This window comes from Rhineura floridana, chromosome 14 (assembly GCF_030035675.1).
Source record: "Rhineura floridana isolate rRhiFlo1 chromosome 14, rRhiFlo1.hap2, whole genome shotgun sequence".
In the NCBI taxonomy this organism is placed as follows: domain Eukaryota; kingdom Metazoa; phylum Chordata; class Lepidosauria; order Squamata; family Rhineuridae; genus Rhineura; species Rhineura floridana.
Genome location: NC_084493.1, coordinates 37,354,720 through 37,367,390, shown reverse-complemented (window position 1 = coordinate 37,367,390; position 12,671 = coordinate 37,354,720). Strand labels below are relative to the sequence as shown.

Below are 12,671 nucleotides of genomic sequence, written 5' to 3'. Positions count from 1 at the left end.
GGCTTTAAGGTTGAAAGCACCTTGTCCACTTCATCAGAAGGAAGAAGCTGGAACCAATCCCACATCACCGGAGAACCACTGGCCGACTCTGGCTCACTCCCTGTATCCACAGTGTACGGAATATCACTTTTAATACTATCGATTTTATCCGCAAAGTGTTTAGCAAACTCGTCACAGGAGACCTTATCATGCTCCATCGGTGCCGGAGCAACTGGACCAACCAGGGTCCAGACCACTTGGAACAGTCTCCTGGGACAACACTCTGCAGATGCAATAGAGGCAGCATAAAAATCTTTTTTTGCTGCCCTTATTGCCACATGATAGGCTGCTGCAGCAGCTCTAACATGTGTTCGATCGTCCTCAGAGCGAGATTTCTGCCACCGGCTCTCTAGCCGTCTCACCTCCCGCCTCAGAGTTCGCAACCGTGGGGTAAACCATGGTGCCATCTGAGTTCTGTTCAGGGGGAGAGAGCATTTTGGAGCCACTCGGTCTAATGCCCCGGTGATTGTGGCATTCCAGCCCTCCACCAGGGCTTCAGGGCTTTTGTGCTTTCCTCTTTAACTTTCATCAGCATTCGTTTCAAATCATTACTGGTTTCTGCTAGTAGTATGGTATCGTCTGCATATCTGAAATTATTGATGTTTCTCCCTCCAATTTTCACACCTCCTTCATCTTGGTCCAATCCTGCTTTCCGTATGATATGTTCTGTGTACAGATTAAACAAATAGGGTGATAAAATACAATCCTGTCTCACACCCTTTCCGATGGGGAACCAATCGGTTTCTCCATATTCTGTCCTTACAGTAGCCTCTTGGGCAGAGTATAGGTTGCGCATCAGTACAATCAGATGCTGTGGCACCCCCATTTCTTTTAAAGCATTCCATAGTTTTTCATGATCTACACAGTCAAAGACTTTGCTGTAATCTACAAAGCACAGGTGTGATTTTCTTCTGAAATTCCTTGGTCTGTTCCATTATCCAACGTATGTTTGCGATATGATCTCTGATGCCTCTTCCCTTTCTAAATCCAGCTTTGACGCCTGGCATTTCTCGCTCCATATATGGTAAGAGCCTTTGTTGTAGAATCTTGAGCATTACTTTACTTGCATGAGATATTAAGGCAATAGTTCAGTAATAACTGCATTCTCTGGGATCCCCTTTCTTTGGAAGTGGGATATATTTCGAACGCTTCCAGTCTGTGGGCCATTGTTTAGTTTTCCATATTTCTTGACAAATTTTAGTCAAAATTTGGACAGATTCAGTCTCAGTAGCTTGTAGCAACTCTATTGGTATGCCGTCTATTCCTGGTGATTTGTTTCTTCCAAGTATTTTAAGAGCAACTTTCACTTCACATTCTAAAATTTCTGGTTCTTCATCATATGGTTCCTCCGTGAATGAATCTGTCATCCTGTCATCTCTTTTATAGAGTTCTTCAGTGTATTGCTTCCATCTTCCTTATATTTCATCTCAGTCAGTCAGTGTGTTCCCCTGTTGATTATTCAACATCCCTACTCGTGGTTTAAATTTCCCTTTCATTTCTCTAATCTTTTGGAATAGGGCTCTTGTAAATGTAAATGGCCAATTGCCAAGAAAATCCAACACGGTCACATTTGACTTCAAAAGAGGAAACTTCACAAAAATGAGGGGATTGGTAAAAAGAAAGCTGAAAAACAAAGTCCAGAGAGTCACATCACTCAAAAATGCTTGGAAGTTCTTTAAAAACACTCTATTAGAAGCTCAACTGGAGTGCATACCGCAGATCAGAAAAGGTACCACCAGGGCCAAGAAGATGCCAGCATGGTTAACGAGCAAAGTCAAGGAAGCTCTTAGAGGCAAAAAGTCTTCCTTCAGAAAATGGAAGTCTTGTCCGAATGAAGAAAATAAAAAAGAACACAAACTCTGGCAAAAGAAATGCAAAAAGACAATAAGGGATGCTAAAAAAGAATTTGAGGAGCACATTGCTAAGAACATAAAAACCAACAACAAAAATTTCTATAAATACATTCAAAGCAGGAGACCATCTAGGGAGGCGATTGGACCCTTGGATGATAAGGGAGTCAAAGGTGTACTAAAGAACGATAAGGAGATTGCAGAGAAGCTAAATGAATTCTTTGCATCTGTCTTCACAGTGGAAGATATAGGGCAGATCCCTGAACCTGAACTAACATTTGCAGGAAGGGATTCTGAGGAACTGAGACAAATAGTGGTAACGAGAGAGGAAGTTCTAGGCTTAATGAACAATATAAAAACTGACAAATCACCGGGCCCGGATGGCATCCACCTGAGAGTTCTCAAAGAACTCAAATGTGAAATTGCTGATCTGCTAACTAAAATATGTAACTTGTCCCTCGGGTTCTCCTCCGTGCCTGAGGACTGGAAAGTGGCAAATGTAACGCCAATCTTCAAAAAGGGATCCAGAGGGGATCCCAGAAATTACAGGCCAGTTAGCTTAACTTCTGTCCCTGGAAAACTGGTAGAAAGTATTATTAAAGCTAGATTAACTAAGCACATAGAAGAACAAGCCTTGCTGAAGCAGAGCCAGCATGGCTTCTGCAAGGGAAAGTCCTGTCTCAGTAACCTATTAGAATTCTTTGAGAGTGTCAACAACCATATAGATGGAGGCGATCCAGTGGACGTAGTGTACTTAGACTTTCAAAAAGCATTTGACAAGGTACCTCACCAAAGACTTCTGAGGAAGCTTAGCAGTCATGGAATAAGAGGAGAGGTCCTCTTGTGGATAAGGAATTGGTTAAGAAGCAGAAAGCAGAGAGTAGGAATAAACGGACAGTTCTCCCAATGGAGGGCTGTAGAAAGTGGAGTCCCTCAAGGATCAGTATTGGGACCTGTACTTTTCAACTTGTTCATTAATGACCTAGAATTAGGAGTGAGCAGTGAAGTGGCCAAGTTTGCTGATGATACTAAATTGTTCAGGGTTGTTAAAACCAAAAGAGATTGCGAAGAGCTCCAAAAAGACCTCTCCAAACGAAGTGAATGGGTGGAAAAATGGCAAATGCAATTCAATATAAACAAGTGTAAAATTATGCATATTGGAGCAAAAAATCTGAATTTCAAATATACGCTCATGGGGTCTGAACTGGTGGTGACCGACCAGGAGAGAGACCTCGGGGTTGTAGTGGACAGCACGATAAAGATGTCGACCCAGTGTGCGGCAGCTGTGAAAAAGGCAAATTCCATGCTAGGGGTAATTAGGAAAGGTATTGAAAATAAAAAAGCCAATATCATAATGCCGTTGTATAAATCTATGGTGCGGCCGCATTTGGAATACTGTGTACAGTTCTGGTAGCCTCATCTCTAAAAGGATATTCTAGAGTTGGAAAAGGTTCAGAAGAGGGCAACCAGAATGATCAAGGGGGATGGAGCGACTCCCTTACGAGGAAAGGTTGCAGCATTTGGGTTTTTTTAGTTTAGAGAAAAGGCGGGTCAGAGGAGACATGATAGAAGTGTATAAAATTATGCATGGCATTAGAAAGTGGATAGAGAAAAGGTTTTCTCCCTCTCTCATAATACTAGAACTCGTGGACATTCAAAGAAGCTGAATGTTGGAAGATTAGGACAGACAAAAGGAAGTACTACTTTACTCAGCGCAACCATGGAATTTGCTCCCACAAGATGCAGTAATGGCCACCAGCTTGGATGGCTTTAAAAGAAGATTAGACAAATTCATGGAGGGACAGGGCTATCAGTGGGTACTAGCCATGATGGCTGTGCTCTGCCACCCTAGTCAGAGGCAGCATGCTTCTGAAAGCCAGTTGCCGGAAGCCTCAGGAGGGGAGAGTGTTCTTGCACTCGGGTCCTGCTTGCGGGCTTCTCCCAGGCACCTGGTTGGCCACTGTGAGAACAGGATGCTGGACTAGATGGGCCACTGGCCGGATCCAGCAGGCTCTTCTTATGTTCTTCCCATTTTGTTGTCCTTTTCACTTTCTATACAATAACTATTGTAATAGTTTTCTTTGTCCCTACGTACTAGTTGTTGTTTAGTTGCATTTAGGGTTCTGACCCTGTTTCTATCTCGTTTTGCTTTTGCTTTCCTTCTCTCTTTAACCATTTTAAGAGTTTCTTCAGTCATCCATTGAGGTCTTTCTCTCTTTTTAACAAGAGGTATTGTCTTTTTGCATTCTTCCCTGATAATGTCTCTGGCTTCAGTCCATAGTTCTTCTGGTTCTCTGTCAACTAAGTTTAAAGCCTCAAACTGGTTCCTTATTTGATCTTTATATTCTTCTGGGATGTTATTTAAATTGTATTTTGGCATTATGAGTGCTTTGTTCTTCTTCTTTAGCTTTACTCTGATTTTCGATACAATCAGTTCATGATCTATACTGCAGTCTGCTCCTGGTCTTGTTTTTGCAGAAAGTATGGAACTTCTCCATCTTCTGTTTCCAATTATATAATCAATTTGATTCCTATATTGACCATCTGGTGATGTCCACATGTACAGTCGTCTTTTTGGTTGCTCAAAAACTGTGTTGGCAAGAAACAAATCATTGGCTTCACAGAATTCAATAAGTCTTTCTCCTGCTTCATTTCTGTCTCCACAATTCCTAGTTCTTCTGTGTTCCCTACTTTTGCATTCCAGTCCCCCATGATTATCATCATGTCTTGTTTTGGTGTGCTTGTGTTTGGGTGCTTTTCCCCTCCTATCAGTGATCCAATTAAGATTTTTCCTTTGTTTATCTATGTTTGTTTGACTGTGCTATAAATAATGCAAGCACAAAAAAAAAAAACCAGCCAGCAACACGAAGAAGCAGATCAGGACAGTTTAAAAGTTAATACTTAAAAAGCCTGGTTGATTTTATTTTTTTAGTTCGCCTGGAGCTAAGAGAGAGAGGTGCCAAGCTGACACCTCTGAGAATAAATGGAGCCCTATTCCCAAAGGATGCTGGCTCCTCAGTTGTGCCTGCAAATAGAAGTAAAGTAGAAACATTGTTTTGGCCAATATTCTTGCAATCTGAGCCCTCCAGGATGGCGTCTGTTGCACTGCTTCGTTGTTCAAGGCATTCCTTTATGCCTGTGTCATTTGCACACACAATTTGGAGTGTTCAGAGTGCTCCGTGCCCCTTTTGGTAACCCTTACAACAAGCCTGCAAGGCAGGGTTGGCTAATCTGTATCCCTCCAGATGTTGATGGACTGCAATTCTCATAATTCCTGACCATTGGGCATGCTGGCTGTGGCTGATGGCAGTTGGAGTCCAACAAGTCCAACATCATCTGTAGGATCACAGGTTAGCCACTTACCCTGCTGTAAGGGACGTTGATATCATCAGCTTCATATTGAGGAACGTAAGAGGCTGCCTTATACCACATCGGATTATATGTCCGTCTTTTCTGGCACTGCCTGTTCTGACTGGCAGCAGCTTTTTAGGGCTTAGGCAAAGAGAGAGAATGGTGTGGCTTTCCCATCACTTCTACCTGCATCAGACTGTGCCGGCTGGGGCTGATGGAAGTTGTAGTCCAAGAGAGATCTGGAGGGCACCAGATTGGGGAGGGCTGATCTACAGAGAAAGTATGCTTTTACAGAACAGTTGGATTGTTCCCCCAAGAGGTGCTGTAAGAAGGCAGTGATTGCAGTTGGCTTCTTAGAAATATTTCAGGTGTTCCAGCAACCCAATTTTTAAACCTGAACTATTAAGAACATTTTTTTTTACATTTGAGTTTCCTTTTGTAAAATAAAACTGTCTTGCAAAACAATTCAAGGATGCTTTCTTTAAAAGCAGACCTAAATCTTTAAATCTTTGCTATGCTGGATTAAAAAAAAAATCTGGAGTGTGAGGAAGAGGGTAATTGGAGATTACAAGTACAGGAGATGCAGGTCTGGGAAGAACTGTAGACCCACTGAGTGACACCCCTTCCCCAGAAAACTTTGACGACACCAGGTGGATTTTTTTTTTAAAAGAAGCTTGTATGTTATATAGGTAGAAGATATTGACTTGTGAGCCTGTGTGCTCAAAAGTATTTGGAAACCCACCTTTGGATCCTGAATGATCCAGGGAGCTCCTGAGGTAGGTGGGCTGCCTGTACCTGCAACAACCAGTGTGGTGTGATGGTTAGAGTGTTGGAGTAGGACCCGGGAGACCAGGGTTCAAATCCCCACTCAGCCATGAAGCTTGTTGCGTGCCCTTGGGCCAGTCACTATCTCTCAGCCTAACCTTCCTCACAGGGTTGTTGTGAGGATAAAGGGAGGAGGCCCATGTATTTATTAATTTATTATTTTATTTAGACAATTTACACACTGTTTATATTTAAATGAAACTCTTAACATAAGTTAAGCATAAGTTGAAATATCTTAAACAGCAAATACAAAAACCTCTGCACATTCTGTGAAATACAATTAATAACTGAACAGAACATCCTTGAGCTCCTTGGAGGAAAGGGGGGATCTAAATGAATAAAACAGGAGACTGTCCCTGGTTAACGGGACTGCTGGAGCAGAAGTGCGCATTTCCAAAGTTCCATCATCCTGCCGAGATTTGGCAGCAAGGATGCTCAGGGAGGCTTGTTGGTTTGTTTTGATTATGGTTCCCTGTCATGTGCTTCCAGGAGGGGTGGATCAGAGATGTCCTCTGTTCCTCTTTTAATGTCAGTGTGTGATAAGTACCTCAATCTGAAAATGGAAATGGACTGCCTTCAAGTCGATCCCGACTTATGGCGACCCTATGAATAGGGTTTTCATGGTAAGCGGTATTCAGAGGGGGTTTACCATTGCCTCCCTCTGAGGCTCGTCCTCCCCAGCTGGCTAGGGCCTGCTCAGCTTGCCACAGCTGCACAAGCCAGCCCCTTCCTTGTCCACAACTGCCAGCTGGGAGGCAACTGGGCTCCTTGGGACTATGCCGCTTGCCCACGGCTGCACAGGTGGCAGGACATGTAACCCCTGAGCCACTCCCTGTGGGGGTGATCTTTAGCTGGCCCTTGACACCCAGGAGACACGAGCAGGGATTTGAACTCACAGACTCTGGACTCCCAGCCAGGCTCTCCTCCCCACTGTGCTCTACTTTAGAGCTCTTCATTTGCTGCAGCTGGCTGCTTGCTCTTGTGGAAGAGCACCTGCTTTGCATGCAGAAGGTCCCAGGGACAATCCCTCCAGGCGGGGCCAGGAAAAGGCTTCTGCCTGACACCCTGGCGAGTCACTGCCAGCCAGTGTGGGCAGCACTGAGCTCACTGGACCAGTAGTCTGATTAAGTATAACACACCTTTTCTGTGTTTCTGTGCAAGTGTCTGCACTCTCTCTTACCTGTGGGACAACTGATGGGTGACAGAGGAGCTGTGTTTTGTATGCCGAAGGCCGCAGTTTCACTCCCCAGAAGCATCTCCAGTTAAAAAAGGATCAGGTAGCAGGTGATGGAAAGACGCTGCCTGGGGAGCACTGACAGGCGGAGAACAGGATGCTGGACTGGTGGGCAAACAGTCTGACCAGCTCTACGGCAGCTTTCTCATGCAGCCCTCTGAAACAGGCTCTGTTGTATGGCTTAAGATGGATTCTCTACAGCTTCCCTTACTGTTTTGCAGTGGCCAGTTTGCAATAGTGAAGAAATGCCGTGAGAAGACCACGGGGGTGGAATATGCTGCCAAGTTCATCAAGAAGCGCCAGAGCCGTGCTAGCCGCCGTGGAGTGAGACGAGAGGAGATTGAAAGGGAGGTCAACATCCTGCAGCAGATCCTCCACGCCAACATCATCAAGCTGCATGATGTTTATGAGAACAAAACAGATGTGGTCCTTATCCTTGAGCTGTGAGTAGGAGAGTCTGCGGCTGCATGCTCATCATCCACACGCACCCCTGAGGCAGGCCCTATATATATTAAAGTTTCTAATCCTTAAGATATGCTCAAAGATGCATAGATAGCTGCTGAAATCTCAGAAGCCCACTGAGGGGATGAATCTTGAGGGCAGAGTGAGGGTTTCCCCATAATGAGTAAAACTAGAATAAACCAGGCTTCATAAGAGACAGATATATGCAAATGTATTTGATTTGCATAACTTATATGGGTTGCAGAATCCAACTTTTCTTGCTGCAGAACTTTCATTAATCTGCTGTGATTGTACCATGCTTTTCTATAACCAAGTATTTTGGGGTGGTGCTGAGTGCCACCCTGTGGAAGACTTGTGTGTGACATGATAGCTCTCCCTTCATCCACCTGTCAAGGTTCGGTGACTAGTTTCGGTGACACGCTTTGCACGCTGGTAAAGTAGTATATATTGTTGTGGTTGTGTGTGTCTCTGTGCCTCAACCACCTATTCCTGCCCCGTAATTCAGGGCAGTAAATGGTTTGCTTGTTTGTATTTGGCTTATATCCACCCCAAATCACAGGGGCTAAGGCTGGGCTATAGGGGTTATATAGAATCAGTTTATTTGCTTAAGCCAAGGATTGAGGCACAATAGGAAACTTTTTTATCACAAGGCATGATTCAATTTGGAATTCAAGAAAATTAAATCCTTAAAGGGACAGACATATAAATGACAAAGTGCCAATTTTGGGGGCAAAAAATACTCTTGATAGCATGCTCAGGTACATACCAATTATCCTTTCTATGCTATAAATGGTTGGAGGGTTTCAGTGTTTTATGATGCTGTTGACTGTTAGTTGCTATAAAGGTCCCATATGGGATAGAAGGGTGAGGGTTGTAAATTATTTTATAAATAAATACATAACTGATAAAATCTTGAGATCAAAATGTATTTTTCTATGGGGCAAAGCAAAAAATAGTGCTGTAAATCTTCCCCCAAGCCTTATTCACAAATCAATATTGTGCAGAAATTTTTTTGCCTATATTGGCTCTCTAGGGGTCCTTCCAGACTGTCAGTATTTTGCAGGAGGAATTCAAGTGTGTACTGGAACCTTCAGTGTGCACATTTAAAATGCATTAAAGTTCTCCATTGCCCTGGTGGAACAAATCCAGTTAAAAAACAATAATAATAGGCATTTTGCGGTGTGGAAAGTGACGGAGACATGCATTGAAGTGTGTGGGATAAACAAATGATTAATGGGAAGACGCAGAAACACCCTGCAAGAAAATCAGGATTAATACAGGATGAATGCTCATTGTAAACAAATTGGAATGAATGCTCGATAAAGACTGGACGTGGTCTAACCACTAAATCAGCTGTGGGCAAAACACATCAGGATGAATGCTAAATAAAAAGGTCATCTGTAGGAGCCCCAGGATGGCAGTAGTCATTTGCTGAGAATGAAGCAATGTGAAAACTTTCTTGACGAATTTTAAAGGAAACAAGGGAGGTGGTTTCCCTTTTAAAGGGGCTCCAAACCAATGTACGTCCATCAAACTTACCCAGGGAATGGGGATAGAACTAAGGAATGTACCATTAATCTGAACAGTTTTGCTGTTATGTAGCTATCACAGGATTTTTGTGTATGTGTGTCTCTTTTGTAGAGTATCTGGAGGTGAACTTTTTGATTTCCTGGCCCAGAAAGAGTCGTTGAGTGAAGAGGAAGCCACACAGTTCATTAAGCAGATCCTGGATGGGGTCAACTATTTGCATGACAAGAAAATTGCCCATTTTGATTTAAAGGTAAGTGAGGACAAATTGCAATGAAAGGTCCTGTTTCTTGCAGCAGAGGTTTGTAGAGAAGGCATGTGGAGTGGGCCTGACAGCTGACTGCAGAACAGCCTTCACCAACCTAGACTACAACTTCTATCAGCCCCAGCCAGCACAACTGTATATAGGGCACCAGTAGGGCACCAGGTTGGGAAAGGATGGTGTATGGTTTTAAACTATCTAACTCTTCTGGCTCCTGTACAATATAGACTGTAAGCAACCTTATGGTGAAAAGCCAGGTTCTGCTGGGGTTTAATCTCAAAATCTGAGTTGTTGCCCCCCCCATCCTTTGCTGTGCTGTGATCAGTGGAAGATGCCTCATTCCTCTTTGGGGACCAGTGCGTCCCATGTGTAACACAACGACCCTTCCACCCCATGAGTTGTTCTGGCAAAATAACAAGAGCGACTAATGTGAGTTGTTTCCACCCCACCTCATCCCTGGCATTTCCTTACCTGGGCCAAACATTTCGGCTTCACATTTCAGCAAGAGAAAAGACAGATTAAACAGTAGGGAAAACTTCCTCAATACAGCTTCCTGTATAAGAAGAAACAGTTTGTGTGGTGAGATGGGGGCAGGCACAGCTCTGCACAGACAGAGATTACGCCCCTCTGCATTATCCACCACTGTGCGCACCTGTGTGATCCCCTCTGTGATCCAAGAGCTGGGACTGAGCACATAGAACCAATGTATGGATGTATGGATGTGAAAGTTGGACAGTGAAAAAAGCGGATAAGAGAAAAATCAACTCATTTGAAATGTGGTGTTGGAGGAGAGCTTTGCGCATACCATGGACTGCGAAAAAGACAAATAATTGGGTGTTAGAAGTAATTAAACCAGAACTGTCACTAAAAGCTAAAATGATGAAACTGAGGTTATCATACTTTGGACACATAATGAGAAGACATGATTCACTAGAAAAGACAATAATGCTGGGGAAAACAGAAGGGAGTAGAAAAAGAGGAAGGCCAAACAAGAGATGGATTGATTCCATCAAGGAAGCCACAGACCTGAACTGACAAGATCTGAACAGGGTGGTTCATGACAGATGTTCTTGGAGGTCACTGATTCATAGGGTCGCCATAAGTTGTAATCAACTTGAAGGCACATAACAACAATAACAACAAGATTCTGCAACTGAGCCCCCTAAGAGGGGAATCAGGAGGCTTGGCTTATCTTCCTCTCCCCCTGTCCCCGCCCAAATCTCCTGTTATACAGCTTCAATGGGCTTTGCATGCACAGCTTTGGACTGAGGATCAAAACTCTCCTCTTCCACTCACTTTTCTATTTTTTAAAGGAGAAAAGAGCCACTGATATTTCTGTTAGAGAACGTGAGATTTATCATGAACTTGCTAGCAGTGGCAAAAGTTGCATTTTGGAAAGCAAGTAGGCTACTTGATTAAAAAAAAGGGGGGGTCATGATTTTGCATATACCAGAAAATGAAGGGAGGAAAAACAACCCTGAAGTATTAAACATTTGAGAGAGAGGCCTGCAAGATGAATAATGTAAACTCTAACTTGGAAAAATTCATTGGGAATACGAAGAGCAGACCCTTTCTCTGTCCAGCCCAGAACTGTCTTCTCTGCCTCTCAGTTACTCTTCAGGGTCTCAGGCAGAGAAGAGGGTCTTTCCGGCATCTCTGGAGATGCTGCCAGACATTAAATCTGGGTCCTTCTGCATGCAAAGCAGAAGTGCTGTCATTGTGCTACTATCAAACTTTGCAGCTCCATGTTTTATATTGCCAATGTCTTGTGGGGAAAAGTGCAGGCTGGACATATGAAAGTTATTGAAATCTGAAATTGTTAATATATGACATTGAAGCTGTCATCTGAGACCTTTGCTAGGGCTGCAACCACAATTCAGCACGACATGGCAGTGTTTGCTTTGGCATGTTGAATTGCAGTTTGTCTCTGCGTTAGAGCAATCAGAGGAGCTTTACTGTCTATCTAAGTAGCTCACTGGTAGACCATCTGGCTTGCATGCAGAAGGGCCCGGGCCCAGGTTCAATCCCCAGCATCGATGGTTGGATAATACCTGTCTGATGTGGTCCATTAGTGTAGGGCCAATGGCCAGGGATGATGGAAGTTGTGGTTCAACAAGAACAGTTGAAGAACAGTGGGGCAGGCAGTACTGAGCCAGATGGGCCAATGGCCTGGCTCAATATAAGGCTGCTTCCTGCACTGTGTACTGCCTTCAAGTCAGTTCTGACTTATGGCAACCCTCTGAATAGGGTTTTCATGAAGCTGAGAGGCAGTGACTGGCCCAAGGTCACCCAGCGAGCTCCGTGGCTGTGTGGGGATTCGAACCCTGGTCTCCCAGGTTGTAGTCCAGCACCTTGACCACTACGCCACACTGGCTCTCTAAAGATGCTTCCTATATTCCTATTAGAAAACAGGGCCTGTTTAATCCTTATAGCTCCACAAACCCAATTTTATTATTCCTTTTCTTTGTGTTTTCCCTATTTTCCACTTCTTAAGCCTGAGAATATTATGCTGCTAGAAAAGAATATCCCCATCCCACATATTAAACTGATTGACTTTGGTCTGGCGCATGAAATAGAAGACGGTGTTGAGTTTAAAAATATTTTTGGGACACCAGAATTTGTAGGTAAGTCTTAATCATTTCACTGTTTGTTACTGAAGCAATCAATCAAAGTCTATGATACAGTCACAGATTTGCCACTTGTTGAGACTGGAGCGAGTCCTTCTGCCTCCCAAGCCGCTGAGTCCTTGTCTCAATGTAGGCAATGTGGTCCCAGGCTATGGTCTGAAGGCACATGAGGCCAGCTTCCTGCTGAAGCTAAGCAGCGTCAAGTCTGGTCACTGCCTGGATGGGAGACCGCCTGGGAACCATATGTAAGGCGCCATGGGTTTCTAGCATGGAAAGAAAGGCGGGGTATAAATGAAATAAATAAATAAATAAAAAGTACATGCAGTTGATGTAAACTGCTCTGTGGGGTCCCTGTCCTGTAGCGGATGGGGAACCCTTGTGGGCCCTCCAGATGCTGATGGACTACAACTCCCATCATCCCTGGCCACCATGCTGGCTGAGGCTGATGGAGTCCAACAAGATCTGGAGGGCCACGGGTTCCCCACCCCTGTGTG

General features: G+C 44.0%; 1 protein-coding gene across 1 annotated transcript in view; it reads left to right on the top strand.

Annotated features, from left to right (window-relative positions):
• Positions 1-12,671, top strand: part of DAPK2 (death associated protein kinase 2) — an 82,914-nt gene that overhangs the window by 57,747 nt on the left and 12,496 nt on the right. Inside the window, exons 4-6 of the mRNA XM_061595879.1 lie at positions 7,521-7,742; positions 9,403-9,541; positions 12,045-12,174. Of these exons, the coding sequence (XP_061451863.1) occupies positions 7,521-7,742; positions 9,403-9,541; positions 12,045-12,174 (491 nt within the window). The remainder of the gene's footprint in view (positions 1-7,520; positions 7,743-9,402; positions 9,542-12,044; positions 12,175-12,671) is intronic.